General features: G+C 31.8%; 3 protein-coding genes across 3 annotated transcripts; 2 read left to right on the top strand and 1 right to left on the bottom strand.

Moving 5' to 3' along the window:
- Nucleotides 1-738: 738 nt before the first annotated feature.
- LOC126667636 (BTB/POZ domain and ankyrin repeat-containing protein NPR1-like) lies at nt 739-10,069 on the top strand. Its single transcript, XM_050360648.2, has 9 exons — nt 739-1,195; nt 2,112-2,315; nt 2,757-5,346; nt 5,821-6,194; nt 7,028-7,775; nt 8,658-8,861; nt 9,175-9,364; nt 9,561-9,695; nt 9,800-10,069. The coding sequence occupies exons 3-8, from the start codon at nt 5,001-5,003 to the stop codon at nt 9,640-9,642; spliced, it is 1,944 nt and encodes a 647-aa protein (XP_050216605.1). The 5' UTR covers nt 739-1,195; nt 2,112-2,315; nt 2,757-5,000; the 3' UTR covers nt 9,643-9,695; nt 9,800-10,069.
- Nucleotides 9,609-11,147, bottom strand: LOC130015056 (heat stress transcription factor A-2-like). Its single transcript, XM_056104488.1, has 2 exons — nt 10,572-11,147; nt 9,609-10,466 (listed from the first exon to the last, which is right to left on the bottom strand). Exons 1-2 carry the CDS (start codon nt 11,145-11,147, stop codon nt 9,609-9,611), a joined length of 1,434 nt encoding a protein of 477 aa, XP_055960463.1.
- A 6,691-nt stretch (nt 11,148-17,838) lies between these two features.
- LOC126666667 (30S ribosomal protein S16-2, chloroplastic/mitochondrial-like) lies at nt 17,839-21,022 on the top strand. Its single transcript, XM_050359504.2, has 3 exons — nt 17,839-18,115; nt 18,209-18,254; nt 20,430-21,022. Exons 1-3 carry the CDS (start codon nt 17,983-17,985, stop codon nt 20,647-20,649), a joined length of 399 nt encoding a protein of 132 aa, XP_050215461.1. The 5' UTR covers nt 17,839-17,982; the 3' UTR covers nt 20,650-21,022.
- The last annotated feature ends 466 nt before the right edge of the window (nt 21,023-21,488 follow it).

Raw genomic sequence — 21,488 nt, 5'->3', positions numbered from 1 at the left:
ATTATAGGTGAATAATTTCTAAAAATATGTAGAATAAATGTCAAGTAGGATAGAAAATAAATAATTTTCAATTTTTATAATAAATGCTTGCTAAATTAAAAATTAAAGTAAAATTTATTTATTTAAATTTAATTGTGAAAAATATAATTATAGTTGAATAATTTTCAACATTATGTAGAGTAAATGCTATGTAGGATAGGAAAAAAATTATTAAATTTTTATAATAATATTTACTAAATTAAAAATTAAAGATAGTATAAATTCTATAGAAAATATGATATTATATTTAAATAATTATTTTATATAAAATATAGCCATATATAATTAATATTTAAGTTTCTAAAAGTATGTATATTGTATAGTAATTAATTATGCTAAATAAAGAAAGATACTAAAAAAAGAAGAGTTGAGTGTGTTAGAAGAAAAAGAAAGATAAAATATATGTACATGTGTCAGTGAAATGGAGGAAAAAGTAATCACGTGGGTATGGGTGTCAGGATGTGTAAGGAAAAGTTGTGAATTTGAACGCTGATTTGAAAGATATTCCAAAAACCGGGTTTAACTGATTTTTTTTAAAAACCGGATTTTTCCGGTTTAATCCGGTTAGAAGCGGTTTTTATACTTTTTGGATTTTAACATATAATCGGACCGGATTGCTGGCCGGTTTCCGGTTAACCCGGTCCGACCGGCCGGTCCGGTCCGCTTTTCAAAACATTTAAAATTAAAAGCTGCTGATACAAGGTGACGGCAACTTCGAAGTTGTAATGACTTTCGTTTATTTTTGAAGAAGAGAGACAAATAATTAAAGTTTCCAATTGCTAATGAGTTGTCAAAATGAAGTGGGTATTTGAACTAGTTTCACATCGAGATGAATCCTCTGCCTACTCTACAGAAACCTCCTCAAACTCAGAAACATCCCTCGATTTAACCGACGATACCCAACAACAAAGCGACGATCAAAAATCCGATCTGCCACCCTCAAGCAAAAGAAAAAGAGAATCCGAGGAGCTTGAAGATGCTTTATCAGCCACTTATGATCCCAATCCCCGGCACTACTTAGGAAACGCTTCTCCTCAGAAAAGATTATGGATAGATATTCTGGAGCAAGCAGATCCATTGCACGCAGAGCCTTCTCTTTCTCTTCCACTGACTGATGATGAACTGATGCTTCTATTATTATACCTTGAAAACAGAGGTGATTTCTGCGACGTTTATATATTGGAATTAAATCGCTACAAATATCATACTTGCATTTTATATGTAATGTTTTACAAGTCTATATCTCTAAATAGTTTTGCTGTTATTGAAGCCTTTTTACGGTTAGGCAATGTTTTACTTGTTTCATTTTGGTAACTTAGCTATCATTTTTACAACAATTGGAGAGCATTTTAGGCATGGATTGATAGTTATGTGAAAAATATTAAATCGTATAACCACACCATTTTCTACCATATAGGTAAAAATTGGTCAAATATCGGGTAACCTAATGTTGTTGCAAAAATGAGTAGGGCTATCAAACTGTAACAAATGAAAATGAAACGTTGGTAAGTTCAGTAACTGTAAACTTATAGTATTTAATTAACCATCAGTAGTGCTTCTCTGTAAATATATGCTTACATTTGACTAGTATGAAAATGTTCTCGCATTTGGATTTGATCTTATACATCTAATAGACTAACAGTACTCGAGCGCCTAATATAAGATATGGAATAGATTAGAGTTGATTATGCAGAACTTAACTATCTGGATAATGTTTTGACAAAAAAGTTACATTAGGCATCTTGAAAAACTTTTTTTGGCTACTGGATATATTTATATGTCCCCTATAAATTTTAAACTCAGTCTTAGTTCAGTTAAGCTGGTTCAAAATAATCTCACGGACATGTGATCGGTGTTTGTTATTTCAAATTTTGTGCCTTGTTGCATTGCTGCTATAAGAATTCTCTCTCGAGTTCATTTGCCCTGTAATTCTACTTAATTTCGAAGAGAAAGAGCTTCTGGCGTAACTGTTTATAGAAACAAATTGTTCTTTCTCGTGTTCTTCCGTCAATAATGTACCAGCTCTCTATTTTTAGTCTTGATGATTCTGATATATGACTATTTTCTATCAGTTGGACTAGCAAAACATTTATTTCCCATGGAAGCAAAAATTGCAATGGATATTGCTCAACTGGATGGCACATATGAATTTCCATTAACAAGCTTCAAGACTACGATCTCTGCTGATGTGCAGAGGCCGACTTTGGACTTGAATGAGGTACCTTTTATAATTCAAGAGGAGCATCTGAGTAGGATGAGAGCACTCTCGAGAACAGGTGTGCATTTACTCAAATAAACATCTACGGAATTTGATTATATCTTTTCGTTCTCTTGAACACCAAGAATTTCCTTAAAACTTGCCTCAGATAAGTTTCAAAGCTTGAATTACTAGTCAGATATAGGTAAAAATTGTTCAAGTAGTGAAAAATTATATTGCACAGGAATTTATCCAAGTCCTACATTTCAGTATGTCTGTTTCCAAAAACACTTATGAAACTCCGTAACTTTCTATTTATAACCTATTCCAGTAAAGAATAGTATTGTTTCACAGTTCCCCATTTTAGCATTTTTTGTTTCAATTTCCATGCAACATAGGTGAAAACGTTGTCATGGTTTTCCTATGCAAAATTCTGATCACTTTGCGTATGCATTATATGCTCTAGTGCTTTAGATGTTTGATATTTAGGATTTATGTTGATGAATCCTCGTGTGAACAGTGGAACTAGTACAGCGTTTTTTCCCTCAGTGCTCAAAGATACTGAATAGGATCATGGACGCGGAGGACTTATCGCAGCTGGTGGATGTAGGAAATGATGCTGATGATGAACAATGCCAGATGAAACAAAGATTTGTGGAACCTCAAAACCTTATACGTAAAGCATTTAATGAGGATAAACGAGAGTTCGACAGGTCTAACATTTCATCGTCGTCGTCTTCTTAATCAATAGATGTGGTTCGATCTAATGGTAAAGTCTGGGACGGAGGTAGTAAGTCTTATTTCACTCTCTGTTTCGTGTATAATATAAGGGTTCTCTTACTCTTCAATATAATTGGATGTTCTGTTAATATTAAAAATACCCCGCAGCTTCGTACTTTACTTTTCTAGCAACTAATGAGATGGTTATGTTGATATATTTTTTATAATTCGTTTAAGGTTTATAAATAGACTGTGTGAATGATACATAATAGAGAGTATTACTATGAAGATAATAAAATCATCCCTGCCTGAGATTCAAACTGAAGAACTGTACATTCAGTAGTTTCATAACTATTACATGTTTGATGCAATAAAGATTACTATGCGCCCAAAGTTTCTGGCTTTCCAATCAAGTCCTCCTATTCAAGGTAAAATTTAGAGTCACTAATATCTTAGCCTTCGTCAACTGGATCTTGATCAGAAATCACATCATCATCCAATAAATCATTCTGTTTTTGCCTCGGTTACAAGCTGGTGATCTTCTAGAGCAAGTGCCTCAGTTTGTCTCTGGGTTACTTAATGCCAATTCGTATAACTGGAATGAAGGTCTACTTCGACAATTGTTTATACCTATGATGTACTTAACATTCTATCAACCCCGTTGCCAACCATATACAACCTGACTTTTGTGGCGGTATAATCGAAATGGGGTAATCTCGGTCAAAGGCTATATTGGAAACATTTCTGTCAAATGAACATATTTCCAATGCTTATATGGGATACCTCGCATTGAAGCTAGGGATATAAAAACAGCCCAGCTCCTTCTCTCTAACATTTCTCCTAACCCTAACAACAACCAGCGCCGCTCATGTCTTGGGGAGGTGACTTTGGCTAATTTTTTGTCAAAATCATCTCCCTACCCTCTATTTTCTCTACATCTATTCTAAATAAATGGTATTTTTACCATCTATTATCTATTATTGTAATAATTTTTGCCATGTTGATTTCTACCCTTTATGAATTTTCTTCTTCTCTTCATAGTGAGCTATGTAAGATTTACTACTCCGGTGTTTTCGCACTACAAAATCACTTGGTGGTCCTTCGTCTAGAAATCGGCCAGAAGGGGTGTTTCGTTGAAGTTCGGAATTTCTAACATCTCCTTTGGAAGATTAGTTTACAAATTAATTTTATGACTTAAATGATATTTCCTTAGATTTGTTATAGATTTAAAGTTTTTATTATTTTTGTTGTAATTTTATATTTGTAAATTGCCCACTTTAGCTAGGTTTATTTTTAGATCTAGTTTTTGTGGAGTTTGATTTTGGGTGACACAATTGTTGTCGAGTAACCCTAATTTTCTGTAATTTCTAATCCGTTTATTGCGGTTAGAATTGAGACTCTTGTAGTCGAATTTTCATCTATGAATGAAATCATTATCTTTGGCAAAAAAAAAATGCTTATATGGAGATCTTTTCATCAACGGTTGCCTACATGGGAGGTTCTTGCTTTCCTGACTTCATAAAGTATGTTCATGTATTAATTTGGACATGAGGAATCTTTAATGCATTTGTTGTTTCGCTGTTCTTGTGTTGAAAGAATATGATTTACTTCCCGGTTGGGACTGCGTTACTCGACTAGATATATTAATCGAGTTGATTTAAAACATATGGCAGAGTAAATCTCAAGTAGCTTGAATAGGTAGAAAGTTGCTCCGACATAATGTTGAAACCTTTCATATATGGACGCATATTTAAACCACCTCATGTTCAGGACCCCATGTCTAGTTCCATACTAGTAAAACTTGAGGTTTGTTCTAGTAGCGTTATAAGAATGAGTTTATTTGAGCCGCTTTTAGAAGTATTAAGTGCATTCAGCATCTTTTTAAAAAATGGAGGGTCAACTTAGCAACGGTATATATACGGTAATGGCAACTTCTAATGGCCTTCGTTTACTTTTCAAGCAAACAGACAAATAAATTAACTCTCCAAGGGCTAATCAGTGCCTTCAGTCAGACAGTAACTCATATCCAGCTGCCGAAGTGAAAATGAAGTGGGTGTTTGAACTAGTTTCACATCGAGATGAATCCTCTTCCTACTCTACAGAAGCCTCCTCAAACTCTCAAACATCCGTCAATTTAACTGACGATACCCAACAACAAAGCGATGATCAAGAATCTGATCAGCTACCCTCAAGAAAAAGAGAATCCGATCAGCTTGAAGATGCTTTATCAGCCACGTATGATCCTAATCTCCTGCACCACCAAATCCATCTCTCCTTAGGAAACGCTGAGCAAGCAGACAGAGGAGATCCATTGTATGGAGAGGCTTCTCTTTCTCGTGAAATGGTTGGTCATTACCTGAACATGAAATTATTATACCTGAAGAATAGAGGTGATTTTTTTGCATAAACTTCAAAGCTTCAATTACCGGTCCGATTACGGTAAAAACGTTTCTCAAGTAGTGAAAACTTATATTGCATGAAAATTTGTTCGGGTCCTACATTGAAATGTAATTCTGAAACAATAACACTTTGGCTGTGATTGTTTCATGGAATAGATACGGAGTGAAATAACTATTCCGTATACAATGACTATTTTTTTTATTCCAAGTAATATCATGAAACAAACACAGCCAAAGTGTTGTAGTTTGCACATATTCCACGAACCGAACATGGTCTTTAAATTTTATACAAAATATTGCTTCACTGTTTTCCATTTCGAGTTTTTTTTGTTTGTTTCCGTTCCGTGCAACATAGGTGAAAACTTTTATCCTGGGGTTTCTATGCAAAATTTAGATCACTTTGCTTATGCATTGTATGCTCTAGTGCTTTAGACATTTGATATATATGATTAATGTTGTGAACAGAGAAACTAGGGAAACGGTTTTTCGCTCCGTGCTCAGAGGTACTGAATAGGATAATGGACGGGGATGGATTACCAGAGCTGGCGTATATAGAAAATGGTACTGAAGAAGAACGACACAAGAAGAAACAAAGATATATGGAACTTCAAGACCTTCTAAGTAATGAGGATAATCAAGAGTCTGAAAGGTCCAACAATTCTTCTTCTTCTTGTTCTTCTTCTATTTCTTCTGAATCAATAGATGTGATTCGATCCAAAGGTGTTTGTGTCGATGAAGATTGCTCCCACGTTGCCTGTAGACCCGCTGTTCATTTCATGATGGAGGTGCTTTATGCATCTTGTGTATTTCAGGTGCCTGAGTTAGTGACTCTTTATCAGGTAAAAGTTAAGTCATATTTTGTGTACTTCACACCCAAGTTTTAAATTTGTTATAGTCTACCTTTTGATTTTTATATTTAATCTTTAAATGGGTGGCAAAGTAAATGTTTTGGATTGCATTAAAGTATGCAGCCAATTTAGACTAGGCAGTGTTCCTTTTCGTTTAGTCAAAAGCATCTCTAGCACAAACATGCTTCTAGGATCGAAATTAAACATTTGATTGATTCAAGTAAATTGAATAGCTAGCCTAGTCTTGTCTGCTGTTCAGAGTAAACTAATTCATCCATCACCCTTCATGTTAGTTTATTGATAGCTAACCTTTTTTATCTGCCTTTATTATACTAGAGTTGCCATTTTTCTTTCCCTCTACCCAACTTACCGGTTTTTGCTAATTGATTTTCCTGGGGATGAATCAAAGATCCTGGATTTTGTCTGGGTTCATGGTGATAAAACAATGCCTAACTACATACCCATATAGAGCAGTAATATTCTGTTGGAGATCAACAAGAAAATAATAATAACAATAAAAAATCGAAGTCTTCTCAGTTTCAGATCATCTATGTAGCACGGAATCAAAAACACAGAAATGGAAAAATGCTGAAATGAGAAACAGTGAAAGGATATTTTTTTACAAGAATATGTTATAAGTATAGAGTTTTGGAGAATTAGAAGCCTTTCTGAAAATGAAATGTAATGCCGAAACGTAGAATTTGCAAAGTTTATGTGCAACATAGCTAATCATGAGCTGAGATAGCACTTTCCTATATTTGGTTAATTTCTTGTCTGAATTGTTCTTTGTTGTTCTTTGTTATCCTTTTCTTGCTCAATTGCAGAGGCGCCTTATAGACATTCTTGACAAGGTTGCAGTTGATGACGTATTGACAGTTCTATCGATTGCAGATATCTGTGGTAAAGCTTGCGAAAGATTGTTGACTAGAAGTATTGAGATAATTGTGAAATCCGATGCCGATGTTGTAACTCTTGATAAGGCCTTGTCCCAACATATTGTAAAGCAAATAACTGATTCTCGCCTAGAACTCGGCTTAAATACACCTGAAAGTACTAGTTATCCTGATAAACACGTAAAGAGAATTCTTCGAGCCTTGGACGCGGATGATGTTGAATTAGTTAGAATGCTGCTGAAAGGAGCGCATACTAATCTGGATGATGCACACGCACTCCATTATGCTGTTGCATACTGTGACGCAAAGACTACAGCAGAGCTTCTTGATCTTGGAATTGCTAATGTTAACAGTAGAAACTCAAGGGGCTACTCTGTGCTTCATGTGGCTGCAATGAGGAAAGAGCCTAAGATTATAGTCTCTCTCTTGACAAAGGGAGCTCGGCCATCGGATCTCACTTCAGATGGTAGAAAAGCACTTCAAATTTTAAAGCAGCTTACTAGAGCTGTTGACTACTATAAGTCTATTGAGGAAGGAAAAGCTTCTCCTAAAGAAAGATTATGCATCGAGATACTGGAGCAAGCAGAAAGAAGAGATCCGTTGCTCGGAGAGGCTTCTCTTTCTCTTGCAATGGCTGGTGATGACCTGAGGATGAAATTACTATACCTTGAAAATAGAGGTGACTTTTGGTTTGTTGCATTTATATGTATTCCTCAGTTTCTGAAGCATTATGCTGTCGTTGACCATTCATAGCATATAGCTGGCTGTATGAATTCGGCCAATAGCAGGATAGTAGCTTAAATAAACACTGCCGCTAGATCAAACAACTAGTTCGTATCGTTTAGTTAGTTTTTAGTTTTCAGAGAAAAGGAATAAGCTAAGTATAATGACTGCATCTAGTTGACCTGGAAGCCCTTGCCTTAGATTTTGGTTTCTGAACTAATATTGCAATATAGTTGGAATCTTCTGTTTTATATGGTCAGCATGAAAATTATACATCCTGCTTCATGACTAGAAGAAATTATCTGCAATCTTCTTATTATTTGCTCATGTTTAGGTAAAAATGAAATTATTCTCGTATTTTGAAACCTGCCTTCTATTCATCTAATAGTACTGAACCACCTATTAACAGAGATGGAACAGATTATGGAGAACTTAACTTGAATTCTTAAGACAAAATTACATGATGCATCTGGAATTAATGTTTTTGCTATTCTATGGATTTTACACCAAGTCTTAGTTCAGTTAAGCTGGTTCAAAATACTCTCACAGACCTGCCGTAAGTGTTTGTTCTTTTAAATCCCATGCCACGTTGCATTGCTGCTATAAGAAGCATATCTCTAGTCACAGTCCTTTGCTTTCAGTTTCACTGGTTCAAGCAGAAGAATATTAATCTTCTCCCCGTACTCCTACTTGTTTATTTTGAATAGAGAGAGAGAGAGCTTTTCGCGTAACTGTATACAGAAACAAAATGTTCTTTGTCGTGTTCTCTCGTGAACAAATGTTTCAATTATCTATGTTTAAGTCTTGATGATTCTGATATATGGATATTTCATATCAGTTGGACTGGCAAAACTTATATTTCCCATGGAAGCAAAAGTTGCAATGGATATTGCTCATGTGGATGGCACATATGAATTCACACTAACAAATGTCAGGTCTAAGATCTCTGCCGGCGTGCAGAGGATTACTGTGGACTTGAATGAGGCACCTTTTTTTATTCAAGAGGAGCATTTGAAGAGGATGAGAGCACTCTCGAAAACCGGTATGCATTTACTTTTTTATAGAACTGCAGAATTAGATTTTTTCTGCATTACCTTGAACACCAAGAATTTCATTAAAACTCACCTCAAATATATTTCAAAGCTTGAGATAATGTGTAAAACTGCTCTAGTAGTGAAAACTTATATTGTACGGAGATTTATCGAGCCCCATGTTGCAGTGATCCCGTTTTCAGGAAAGCTTATGAAACTCAGTAATTTAATATTTTCACCATTTTTCATTTCAGTGTTTTCATTTTCAGTGCTTTAGACATCTGATAGTTACGGTTAATGTTGACGGATTCCTCATGTGAACAGTGGAACTAGGGAAACGGTTTTTCCCTCGGTGCTCGGAGGTACTGAATAGGATCATAGATGAAGATCTATCGCAGCTGGGGTATATAGAAAATGATACTGAAGAAGAACGATACACGAAGAAACAAAGATACATGGAACTTCAAAATCTTCTAAGTAACGCATTTAATGAGGATAAACAAGAGTTCGATAGGTATATCATTTCATCTTCTTCATCTTCTTAATCAATAGGTGTGGTTCGATGTAATGGTAACTCTGTGACAGAGGTGGTAAGTCTTAATTTTCTTCATTCTCTATCACTCATCCATGATCAACTACATAGAATATGATCAACTAGTATATGTTTGATGCAATAAAGAAGATTACTATAACATGTTTGATATATACAGTCGTGAACTATGTATTCTACTGTCAAAAGGCTATGATATACCATTGGATCAAACACAACCAGCTTGCTCAACGACCTCATGAGTTCCATATCCTCTCCAAGTTCTTGGCTTTCCAATCAAGTCCTCCAATTCAAGGTAAAATTTAGAGTCATTAATATCCAAGTGATCTTCATCATTTAGATTTTGATCAGAAATCACATTATCATCCAATAAATTCTCTGACATTATATCATAAACAGACTGTTGATCATCTGTACCACACATCACATTCACCTTGTGTTCTTCACTGCAAAACTCATCAGCCAAAGGAGCCTCGAACAGATTATTGATCCCTTCTTCATCTTTCAGTATCTGAGCAGTAAGTTCAGTTTGCATTGTTGCCAATTGTTCCTGAGCCTGATTTCTGCAATCCACACTTCGGCTTGCATCGGCCGAGATTTCTGGGACTCGGGTTTGAGCTTGACCTGAAAGCATTCTTCTTTTCTTGATAAACTTATTACTCCCTTCTAGCTCCCTTTGTTGATTTCTCTTATGCATAAGATTCCGAATAAAGTTGCGGTTCTTAGATGCTTTAGCAAGGAAATAAAACATCTGCAATTGCTTGCACTCTGCAAATCGAATGCGCTGTTCAACATTGCTGAGCCGATTATCCGAATCCTCCTGATGTTGTTTGAGTTTGAGCATTTCAACTCTCAACAAATCTCCATCATTCTTCAAATTTTCAAGTTCAGCTTCCAAATCAAGTTTTGCAGAATCACCACCAGCAGTAGTAGCGCCAATTCTTGATCCTTGCTGCTTACTGCTATGCCTACTCCTTCTCTTAATGCTCTTGAGCAAATGCTTTTTACCGCCCTGGAACCCTTCGTGTGCGAATTCCCATCTGTCTGGATCAATCTTTCTAAACCCCTGAAATCAAATGAGAAGAATTTACACCACATAACATACAAAACCCACAATAGAATTATAAATCTATACACTAAGAACTACTATAAGAGAGTGCAAGACACTTACATAGGTGTTGAGCTGACGAACGAAGCTGGAGAAATTACAGTGCTTGAAATATTTAGGAAGAAGATGTTTAGAAAATTCAAGAGGGTCCCAAACAATAAAACCATTAAGAGTTTTATTCCAGGAAATAGTGAAATCAGTGCGAGGATCCTCTACCATCTCGTAAGTTTTCTTTAAAAAAGGTGGCGGACTATTCTCATGCAAACCCTCTATTGGTTTAGGCAAATTTTCTACATCACTCGGAGAAGACGACGACGATGATCCGCCATTGATAACATTGCTATCAAAACTAAACCTCTCATCGTCAAAATCACCAGTAATATACTCTTCATAATCATCTTCTTCTTCTTTGACTGTTACTATTCTTGAATTTGAATCATCATCATCATCATCAAGAACTTCTTTAACGGTAATAACAGACTCTGTAAACTTATTACTATCATCATCATCTTCATCCTTCTCTTGAACTTGGTTTCTTGATTCTTGAAAGGGTTTCTGCAAGAACTGAGTAGTTGTAAGCGATGAAGAATAGTCTCTTACACTGCTACCGCCATGAGAAATTCCATGAGGAGCTACCATATCTACGTTTGTATGTTGTTTTTAAAGATTGAAATGGGGATTTGTTGCATATTAAAAAGAGAGCAGGTCAATGTATATATACGGGGACTTGATAATGGCAGTAGGAAATGAGAGAGCGACACTGTGTGTTCACCGAATGAAAGACGAGGATCGATGGTTGCCACGTTTAGTTGTTGTTTTTACTTTTTATAGGTTTGCCTGGCTAATCCGGAAATAGAACAACAAAGCTCTTTAATTTTTTTTATAAAACTATCCCATATTCAAATTAATATTTTTAATCAAACTCAGTGCTGAATCATTTTTTTATAAAATAAATAAAAATATAAAAATATACTTATACTATTTAAATTTTTTAAAATAAAATGGGTTTAACAAGTCATTTGCATATTAAATCAGTCACATCATAACACTTAATTAAAATAATGATAAAATAATAATAAATATATTTAGATTTTGATATTATATTTTTATTATTAGTTTAATAAAATCTTATAATATAATTAATTTACTCTATAAATGATCTGGTAAATTCAAATTTAAAAAAAAATTATTGTGATGTTATGAAAAAATAACATATTTTGAAGTGATAAAATTAAATTATATTATTAAATTTATCTTGATAATATATTTCAAATTTTAAATTTATATGCATGGGCAGTTTTTAAACATGTTATATGATATGATTAAATAAGTAAATTATAAAGTTTATTTAAAAAATTACCAATTTTGGATAAATATAATTAAAAAATTGTATTTAAATAAATTTAAAGTCGAGTGAATATGAATGACAGATAAATATACTATTTTAACTAAATTTAATGAAAATAATAATAAAAAAATTATATATACATTTATCATAAATCCAAAAATTATTTTTTTATCAAACTCTTCTAATATAATAATTTTCACTTCACATTATTTATAAATTAATTTTTTTATAGATGTATAACAATTTTCAAAAAATTTAAAATATTTTTATATTTTCAAAATTTATAATTTTTTATAAAATGATTAAAAGTTAAAATTAAATTTTAGATTGTTATAATCATATCAAAAAGAGATATATCGAATTTGATTAGATTTTTTAATTTTTAAAACATAAAGGGATTTAGTTAATTTATACAAATTTGAGTTGATTTTTAGTGATGACTATTAATTTTATACCTAACTTACTATTTTAAAATAAATGAAAGTCTAGCTCTACTTAGATAAAATAAAATTATAAATAAAAGCTGTAAACCGTTAGATGTTCGTGTGTGAAATTTGTAAGGGCGGGATGATGCGGTCAATCGGTCTTCATATCTGCATGTGTCCGACGTGTCAAAAGCCAATATCATTGTCGGTCTCTTCTACCATATCCACAACGAGAAGATTACTATTAGCTTACCAAAATGGCGGTAAGCGACTGTACGGTGCACTCGTGTTTTAGTTAGTAGTATGTTCAATGTAACACCACCGTAAGACAAGTTAACCTATCAGATATAGCCACGTTGAATTTCGTCACCTCTTGAACTCTTGAAGTGTGAAACATTAGTTTTTTGGCTTAATTCCTTAAAAAAACCTCCACCTTACATTTTTTTTTCGTTTATACCCTGACCTTGTAAAAACACCATTTATACCCAATTTTGAGTTTTTATGTTTTATTTCTACCCAAAAGCATTAAATTGTACTCTTTTTATTTGAAAAAAAGTTTAAAACAATCCTTCATTTTTAACTTATATACTAATTAGATATTAATATTATTAATAATACAAAAATACCATCTTTTTCAAAAAATTAAAAAATAATTCGAATTTTTTTTTAATTTTTTTATTTTTTTTTTAAATATTTCCGACAAAAAATTAAAAATAATAATATTTTTTTTAATTTTTTATTATTTTATCAAATTAAAAAAATTAATTAATTATTTGGATGTATTTGATTATTTTTTAAGTTTAAGGATTTATTTGTATATTTTAAAATAGAAAAAAGTATGCTTTAAACTCTTTTCCAAATGAAAAAAGTACAATTTAATGCTTTTGGGTAGAGATGAAACATAAAAACCCAAAATTGGGTACAAATGATGTTTTTACAAGGTCAGGGTATAAACGAAAAAAAAGTGCAAGGTGAGGGTTTTTTAAGGAATTAAGCCTAATTTTTTTTAAGGTAAATTCACTCCATCTGTATCAAACATATCATATTATGACACGTTATTAAAATAATGACACTTATAATATTACTATCCAAATGTATAAAAAAATAATAAACAAATTACGATAATGCCACTATTTTAATGATGTGTCATAATGTGATAAGTTAGTTCACGGATGACATGGTAGACTAAGTCTATCTAAAAATCTCTCGTGAAACATGTCTTTTTTATTTTTTTAACAAAGATAGACCTATTCTAATTGTTAGCGGAAATTAACGGGGTTAATTATGTTAGTAAACAGCCCACTAGCTAGCAGAGAGAGTGTTGAACCTCTGCCCTCTGAAAATTGCAATTGTGAGTGTGCCAATCGGACCACACGTGCATGAAACATGTCTTATTGGTGAGAAATTTTTATATGAATCTAGTTCACCACGTAAAATTATGGACTATTTATTAACTGTATGACCTGTGGCGTAATTAAATATTATATTAATCAATAAATCATAAAATTTTAATCAAAATATCAGTAATTAAATCACTACTATTAGATTTAAATAATCCATATTTCAATTGACTGATCTCCGGATTTATAAAAGGCATATTTTATCTTTTTATTATTAAGAGTGTGCGATTCACACTTCAAAAATGACGAGTAATTTATTAAAAACATGTTACATAATAAATTTTTTAATGGAGATACATGGCCCGATTTAAAAACATGTCCTTTTTTGAGTTCATACATAAAAAGACAAAATCTAATTTAGTGACTAATTAAGTAAAAAAAATGTATAGTTTAAAGAGCTAATAATAGGTTAAGCTAAGAATTTCTGTCCGTAATCATACAATTCTTGTAATTTTTTTAAATTTTGATATGTTATAATTATGGTATTCGTTTAAACTATAACTCCATAGTTGTGATTATCTGTATAAATAAATGAAGTATGTTTGCTGAAAATTTAAATAAAAACTTTTAAAGTATAATTAAAAATAAAACTCTTTTCATATTTTGATATAATTAAAATAAAAATTTATTTTTCTAATTATGAGATGAAAGAAGTATTTAGGAGCATTGTATTGATTGTGATTAGCATTCACATGCAACACAAATACAAATCAAGAGGATATTTTTGAAAATATATATAAAAAGCAAAAATATTCATAAATCTAATTATAAAATCATAATGTGAAAATGTTATCCCGATACGTGTTAGTATTATTTTATTTTATTTTTACACTTAATTTTCATGTTCCGATATCTATTTCAGTGTGTTTTTAAGGCAAATTTAAAACGATTTCAAATGATTTCGAAATTTACAGTTAAAAAACAGTTTCTAAATATTTCAAACGATTTTAAGCATATTAGTTTCTAAAAACACAATTAACAATTATTTTAAAAATAATTTTTTAAAATGTTTTTAAAGAGGCTCTAACTGATTTAAATGGTATTTAAAAATAAAATTTAACGTAGTGTTTTTTTATGCAATAATAGAACAAAGCGGTAGTTCTTATCTTTCCTAGAGAGAGAAAAGGTCTTTTGGAGAGAGAGTTTGATTTTTATCAGTCTAGGGCGCATGAGACAGTGATTCTCGGCTTTTAGCCGGAAATCATCGTCTCTTAGCTCGTTTCTAGCTTTGTTTTCCTTATATTTTTTACTAATTTGCTTCGCTTTTTTGGAGTTTTGTGTGATTTTTGTGTGTTTTGATCGATATAAAGTTTGTGTTTTCTAGATCGTTAGATCATTCAAGATCTTGTCGCGTATATTCAAAATTCAAATTTTTGAAGATTCAAACTTTCATACCGTTTGAAGTATATTGATAGCGGAACAAGAGATATATACGAATTTTGAAGGTGCAATTGGTGTCAGGGAATTATCAACATTATAATTATTCCTTAATATTTAACACCTGCAAAAATTGTGTCTTTCATTTTCTATTGTTGTTTCGTTTTTTTTCGTGGATCGATTATAGTGTTTCAGGTTGTTTTTTATTTTTTGAAATTTTAACCTACGATGTATTTTGACGATTTATATTGTAATTCGTTTATTGCAATAATATATTATTCTTTGATAAAAAAATATATCATTTTTATAAGTTTGCAGAGTACATAAAATTCTATGAGAGTGAAAATGAAGTTTTAAAACCACAATAGTTTTTTTAAAAAATGTTAAAAATGAAGCACTGTTTACAAATAGGAAAGATTAGGATAATACTCTATTTTCTAAAATAATTTGATTTTCTACCTCAATAAAAAAAAGATAGAAAAAATACCTCATTATTTTAATGCTTTTATTTTTTTACTCTAAAGCATGTTTATATTGTAATTATACCTACTTTCTATTAATTTTTTACTCTAAGTACCTTATATGACAGTTGTCATATTTTTACATTTCTTTCTCTCTCCTTTCTCCTCTTCTTCTTTTCCTTCTTCTTCTTTTTCTCCTGTGTTTCTTTTTTTCTTCGTCAATTTTCTTCTTCTTTCTTATTTTTTCTCCATTTTTCTTTCTTCGCCGTACTTTCATCGCTTCGCCGCCGTTTCTTCATTGCTCCACCGTCACTGCATTATTCAATCATATTTTATTTTTTCTATAATTCATGGTGATTATTGCGATTTTTTAACGTTCAGATATAATTAAATTGCTCTTGAATTTTTTTTTCAATTTTAGATCTAAAAATCTGCATGAAAAAACAATATTATGATGAAAAAACGATTTTCTGCAAAAAAACAGCATCTGATTATCATATGATTATCATAACACTGCAGAAAAAAAGATTTTTTTATTAAAAAAACAGTCTCTGATTATCATATGAGTATCACTATATTATCATGTTGTTATCATAACACTGCATTAAGAATGATTTTCTACAAAAAAAAAATTGATTATCATGTTATTATCACTGTATTATCATCTCGTTATCATAATATAATCATATGATACCGAAATGATAATGTATTATTGTACCTAAATGATAATGTTATGACAACGACATAATAATAACAGTATGATAATATGATAGCTATATGAAAAAAAAAATTACATAAAAATTATGATAACGAAATGATAATGTGAAGAAAATAGTATGATAATGAAGTATAATAAGGTCATATTGTCATACTATTATCTTCACCTTATCATCTTATTATCATAATTTTTTTGTAATTGTTTTTTTCATACATGTATCATATTATCATACTATTATCTTCATATTATCATCTCGTTATCATAATTTTTTGTAATTTTTTTTCCGTACAAGTATCATATTATCATACTATTATCTTTACATTATCATCTCATTATCATAAATTTTATGTAATTTTTTTACATATATGTATCATATTATCATACTATTATCATAACTTTATTCTTTTACTATCATCTGGTTATCATACCGGTGTCATGAATCTTTTTGTTATTCTATTTTCACGTACGTTATCATCTAGTTTTCATAACCTTATCATAATTCATTATCATCTAATTATCATACTCCAGTGTTATGATAACGACATGATAATCAAACACTATTTTATCATACATTATCATAGATGTTATCATATATGTACCATAAATATTATCATCTCGTTATCATATAATAAAACATTATCATATGACACTATTTCTGTAATTTTTTTCCATGTAAGTATCATATGATAATGTTATGATAACGATATATGATAATATTATGATAACAATATGATAATCAAACATTATTTTCTGCAGAATTTTTTTCCTGCAATATTATGATAATTACATGATAATATAGTGATACTCATATGATAATCAGAGGATGTTTTTCCAAATAAAAATTATCTTTTCTACAGTGCTATGACAATGTGATGATAATGCAGTGATACTCATATGATAATCAGATGCTGTTTTGTTTGCAGAAAATCGTTTTTGTGCATAAAATCGTTTTTTTCAACATAAAATCCTTTTCATGCAGATTTTTTGATCTAAAATTGAAAAAAATCAAAGAGTAATTTATTTAGATCTGAAAGTTAACATAAATCGTATTAATCACCACGAATTAAGAAAAAAAAAATTCTAAAATCAAATATGAAACAAACGGAGAGCGACAGTAAAACGATGGCAGAGCGGCGTCGGATTGACGGCGGAGCGGCGAAGAAAAAGAGAATAAAAATGGAAAAGAAAAGAAGAAGAAGAAGAAAAAAAATGATGGGAAAAAACAAACAGAGAAGAAGGAGAAGAAGAAGAAGAGGAAAGAAAGAGAGAGAAAAAAAGTGACAGTTATCACTTAGAGTAAAGAAAAATAGTTAGAGTAAAATAATAATATAAGTTAGGCATAATTATAATATAAATATGTGTTAGAGTAAAAAAATAAAAACAATAAAAAAGTGAGGTATTTTCTTTATCTTTTCCTTTTTGAGATAGAAAATCAAATTATTTTTAAAATGGAGTATTTATCTTAATTTTCTCTTACAAATACAGACTAATTGCAGGCCTCCATTTTCACACCAGAAACAATATAAGGCCCAGTATCTTTGAGAATAAGGTTGCCAAATTCGGTAATTTATGTAATTTTCTCCAAGTAAAAGCCAACTTAATCAGGAAAGCCCAAAGATAAATTGTCGTTTTCAGAATTCCAAGTCGTTTGTTTATGATTCGAAGAAATCGTACGAGCTTCGCCCCAAAAACTCAAAACCCAGAACCCCAGTTCACTCCTCATCACTTACTGTAATTAAAGGAAAATGGTGGTAAGGATTAGATTATCTCGATTCGGATGCAAAAACAAGCCGTTCTATAGAGTAATGGCAGCTGATAGTAGATCTCCCAGAGATGGCAAACACTTGGAAGTTCTAGGTTACTATAATCCATTGCCAGGTGAACTTAATCTTCAACCTTTTAATTTGTTTAAAATGGGTAAATTTTTTTTTGTTATTGTTTCCTAATTAATTTCTTAATCAAATCTTTCAGGTCAAGATGGAGGCAAACGGATGGGTATTAATTTCGACAGAGTCAAGTAAGAAATTTTCTTAATGTTATGGCTAGCCTTTTTTTCTAGGGCTTATTGTGTTTTCATTTATTTATTTCTATAATTACATGAATCTATCAAATAGATTATAAATTAAATTGAAAAAATATCCTAATTTGGTTTATTTTATTAGAAGCACAGTATAGAATTTTAGTTTAGAGCAGGACTCAGTGAAGGAGGATGAAGGATTAGGGGGGAAAGTAAAGGGGGGAACTAGGAAGAGTGGTGAGAAGCTCGTGAAGTAGTTTCGGATTATCTTCGTCGCTACAGAAGGACTTTGCCCGCGAAGTGAGGAGATAGTAACTGGTTGAACACGAAAACTCGTAATTTAAGTTTGGCTGTAGGATGAGAAGATTTAAGTTATCAGGATGATCATAAAGCTGTGGTCAGATAAAATTAACTTATATATGTCAGAGAAACTTCCTCGAGCTTTAATCTTATGACACATAGTGTCATTGTGATACTTCAGCTACTTGGTTTTGCTATCTTCTGCACCCATATTGTGGTTAAATATGCCTATTTGGAATTTGAGAGTTGTAAAAAAAATGAAATATGATGGCTTAGGATGCCACCGTTATTTCATTCTTGTTCAGTGATAACACATTTTCCTCCTCAGTCAATGGTGTTATGTGCTTGGCATTCTTGTGATATGCACGGAGTTACCCTTATACCTATGGTTGCAATAGCTATCTATGATTTTGACACAATTGATAGTTTTACCTGGGGGTGTAAACTAGTCGAGTCAAGTCGTGTATTGAGAAGATTGATATTGACTCATTTATTTTCAAGTCAAGTTTATATATTGAGTATTTCTCGAGCTCGTCTAAAGCTCACGAGCTTAACTTGTTTTATCGAGTCTCAATTTTATTTAGAAAATTTAAATCAAGATGCAAAACTAAATTATTCAACGATTTAATAAAAACTTAAATACTATACTCCCTTATACATATTAAAAAATTTAATGATCTATAATATATTTAGCTTTTTACAAAAGAATACGTAAATTAAATATTTAAAGTTAAAAAATAAAATAATAATGTGTCAAACTAGAAAGATATATACGACCGAGCTTTCAAGTCGAGTATCACTAAGATTGAGATTGATAAACGAGCTTGAAAATTTCGAGCTCGAGTTGGTTTTATTGAGCTGAGTTTCGAGTAACTCGCGAGCGGGATTGACTTCATAATCTCTGGTACCATTTGCTTCATAGTGCATTCAATTAACTGTTAATTCATTGGTGAACTATCTTTTCTATATGTTTCCTTTGATTGTTGAGGATTTTTATCAGATTCTTGCATATATAGCTTAATACTGATGGTGTTCAGCTCGTTAATACTTTTGACAGTCTGATATGGTTAGTTCAAGGATTAGAGTTCCTGATTAAAAGCAATATTGAACCTCAGGAGTGTAGTCAAGTCAAGTTGAAATAATTTCGAGTTTGAGTTCGACTCAAATCAACTCAAAGATTAGAAACTCGATCTATTTCAATCAAGTTTTACTTTAGGGGACCGATGTCGAAATTACTTGTTCCTTAGTAAGTGGATCTCTCATCATTTTAGTTTCAATAATTAGAATCGAATTTGACTTAAAATAATAAGAGTATTGTTGTAAGTATATATAATTATAAGAAATAAATAAATTTAAGTTCTATTAGGTTAGTGGGTTTGTTAAATCGAGTATTTTGATATTCAAACTCGATTCGGCATTTGATTTGAGTAAATACAATGCGAATTTGATTTGATTAATATAGGGTTGAGTTCAAGTATTTTTCGATATAATTTCGAATAGTTTGTGAGTTAGCTCGATTAGGTCATATCCCTTATGCGAACCTGGGATATGATGATTTACAGAAAAAATAATTATTTCTTTGGATTTTTCAGATTCGAACTAGATTGAATTGTGAATTAGATAATGAGTCAATGACTGAGGGGATCTTGTATCTTGCTTTCTCATTCACTGTGTTCTTTTATTTCTTCTCCTTCTAAGTTGCTTTTGGAAATTTGTGTTACTGTATATTGTGAGTTGAGAGTACATGATAACCTTGACAAAAACAGCTGAGGAACGATTAGTAATTCTTTTTTGTATCTATAGCTTTTATTAATGGCGAATTTTTATCTCTCTTTGTTTCTGTTTTAGTTTTTATAATCTGTGGGCATTCTATAGGTATTGGCTATCTGTTGGTGCTCAAGCTTCAGAACCTGTCCAGCGGGTTCTTTATAGAGCAGGACTACTACCTCCACCACCAATGGTGGCATTGGGACGTAAAGGTGGTCCTCGCGACACTCGTCCAATTAATCCAATGACTGGACGTTTTTTGAACCCCGAGAATTCAGCCGATGCTTCCAAGTCAAATAGTGATAAAAAGGCCGATGAAGCGGAATAAAATGCCCCTTGATACCTCTTTTTTTGCAGTTCTAGTGGACTTTTTTTATCGCTGGAGTAAATGAGCTTCAGATCCGATATTTCTAAAATCAACTTTCTGTGAGCATAATTGAATGGTAATCAGGTTTTCGTGTTGATTTTTCGTGCGTTTAGAAATAAGAACCTTTTTCATCATTAAGCTGAAGAACCTATCCATCCATGGGCCATGAGCCTCGTTGTTGATTTGATTCTTAAGGTCCCGCAAACCGCAGAGACAGTGAGAAAGTTGAAAAAACAGCTCGAGAGATATTTTCTTCTATTGTTGAGGAATGTCCGAGTGTATTTGATTTGTGGAGGTATATGTGTTACTCATGAATCTAATCCAACTAAGCCAATCTCTAACCAAAATATTAAACTATTCAAACACTATACAGGAAAAGGAGATATAACTTGTCATTAACTAGAATAAAACAGAGAGCAACTTAATATTTAAAATTTGACTAAAGTTATGTATACATTAACTAATATTCAAGGAGTTGTTTCTTCTCTGTTAGTTGAAGTTATAGCAAATTGAGAAGCATTGAGCTAGATCAAAAGTTGGCAGAAGGTTATTGTGGATTCGGATGCACTTGAAGTTGTTTTGGATATCAGGAGTCTCATTCGTGTTCTGTCAGATATTGTGATCGAGGACTGTATTGAGCTAATGAAGCAATTTAGTAATTTATCTATTTTTTCATAAGACGTTCAGGGAATCAGGTTGCACATTTCTTAGCACGTTATGCTTCTTCCCTGTCGGCATCAATTATCCTGAATTTTTTACAAATGTTATTGCTTCGGATTTAATATAATAAGAATTTTTAG

Source organism: Mercurialis annua, linkage group LG2, assembly GCF_937616625.2.
Source record: "Mercurialis annua linkage group LG2, ddMerAnnu1.2, whole genome shotgun sequence".
NCBI lineage: Eukaryota > Viridiplantae > Streptophyta > Magnoliopsida > Malpighiales > Euphorbiaceae > Mercurialis > Mercurialis annua.
The sequence above is the reverse complement of the archived record's forward strand: the minus strand, read 5'-3'. Positions and strand labels throughout refer to the sequence as shown.

Coding starts and splice junctions, on each gene's coding strand:
- LOC126666667 (XM_050359504.2), top strand. CDS start 17,983: ATGGTGGTAAGGATTAGATTATCTCGATTCGGATGCAAAAACAAGCCG. Junction 18,116..18,208: donor TTACTATAATCCATTGCCAG/GTGAACTTAATC, acceptor CAAATCTTTCAG/GTCAAGATGGAGGCAAACGG. Junction 18,255..20,429: donor ATTAATTTCGACAGAGTCAA/GTAAGAAATTTT, acceptor GGCATTCTATAG/GTATTGGCTATCTGTTGGTG.
- LOC130015056 (XM_056104488.1), bottom strand. CDS start 11,147: ATGGTAGCTCCTCATGGAATTTCTCATGGCGGTAGCAGTGTAAGAGAC. Junction 10,467..10,571: donor TTCGTCAGCTCAACACCTAT/GTAAGTGTCTTG, acceptor ATTTGATTTCAG/GGGTTTAGAAAGATTGATCC.
- LOC126667636 (XM_050360648.2), top strand. CDS start 5,001: ATGAAGTGGGTGTTTGAACTAGTTTCACATCGAGATGAATCCTCTTCC. Junction 5,347..5,820: donor ATTATACCTGAAGAATAGAG/GTGATTTTTTTG, acceptor TGTTGTGAACAG/AGAAACTAGGGAAACGGTTT. Junction 9,365..9,560: donor GATAAACAAGAGTTCGATAG/GTATATCATTTC, acceptor TGATATATACAG/TCGTGAACTATGTATTCTAC.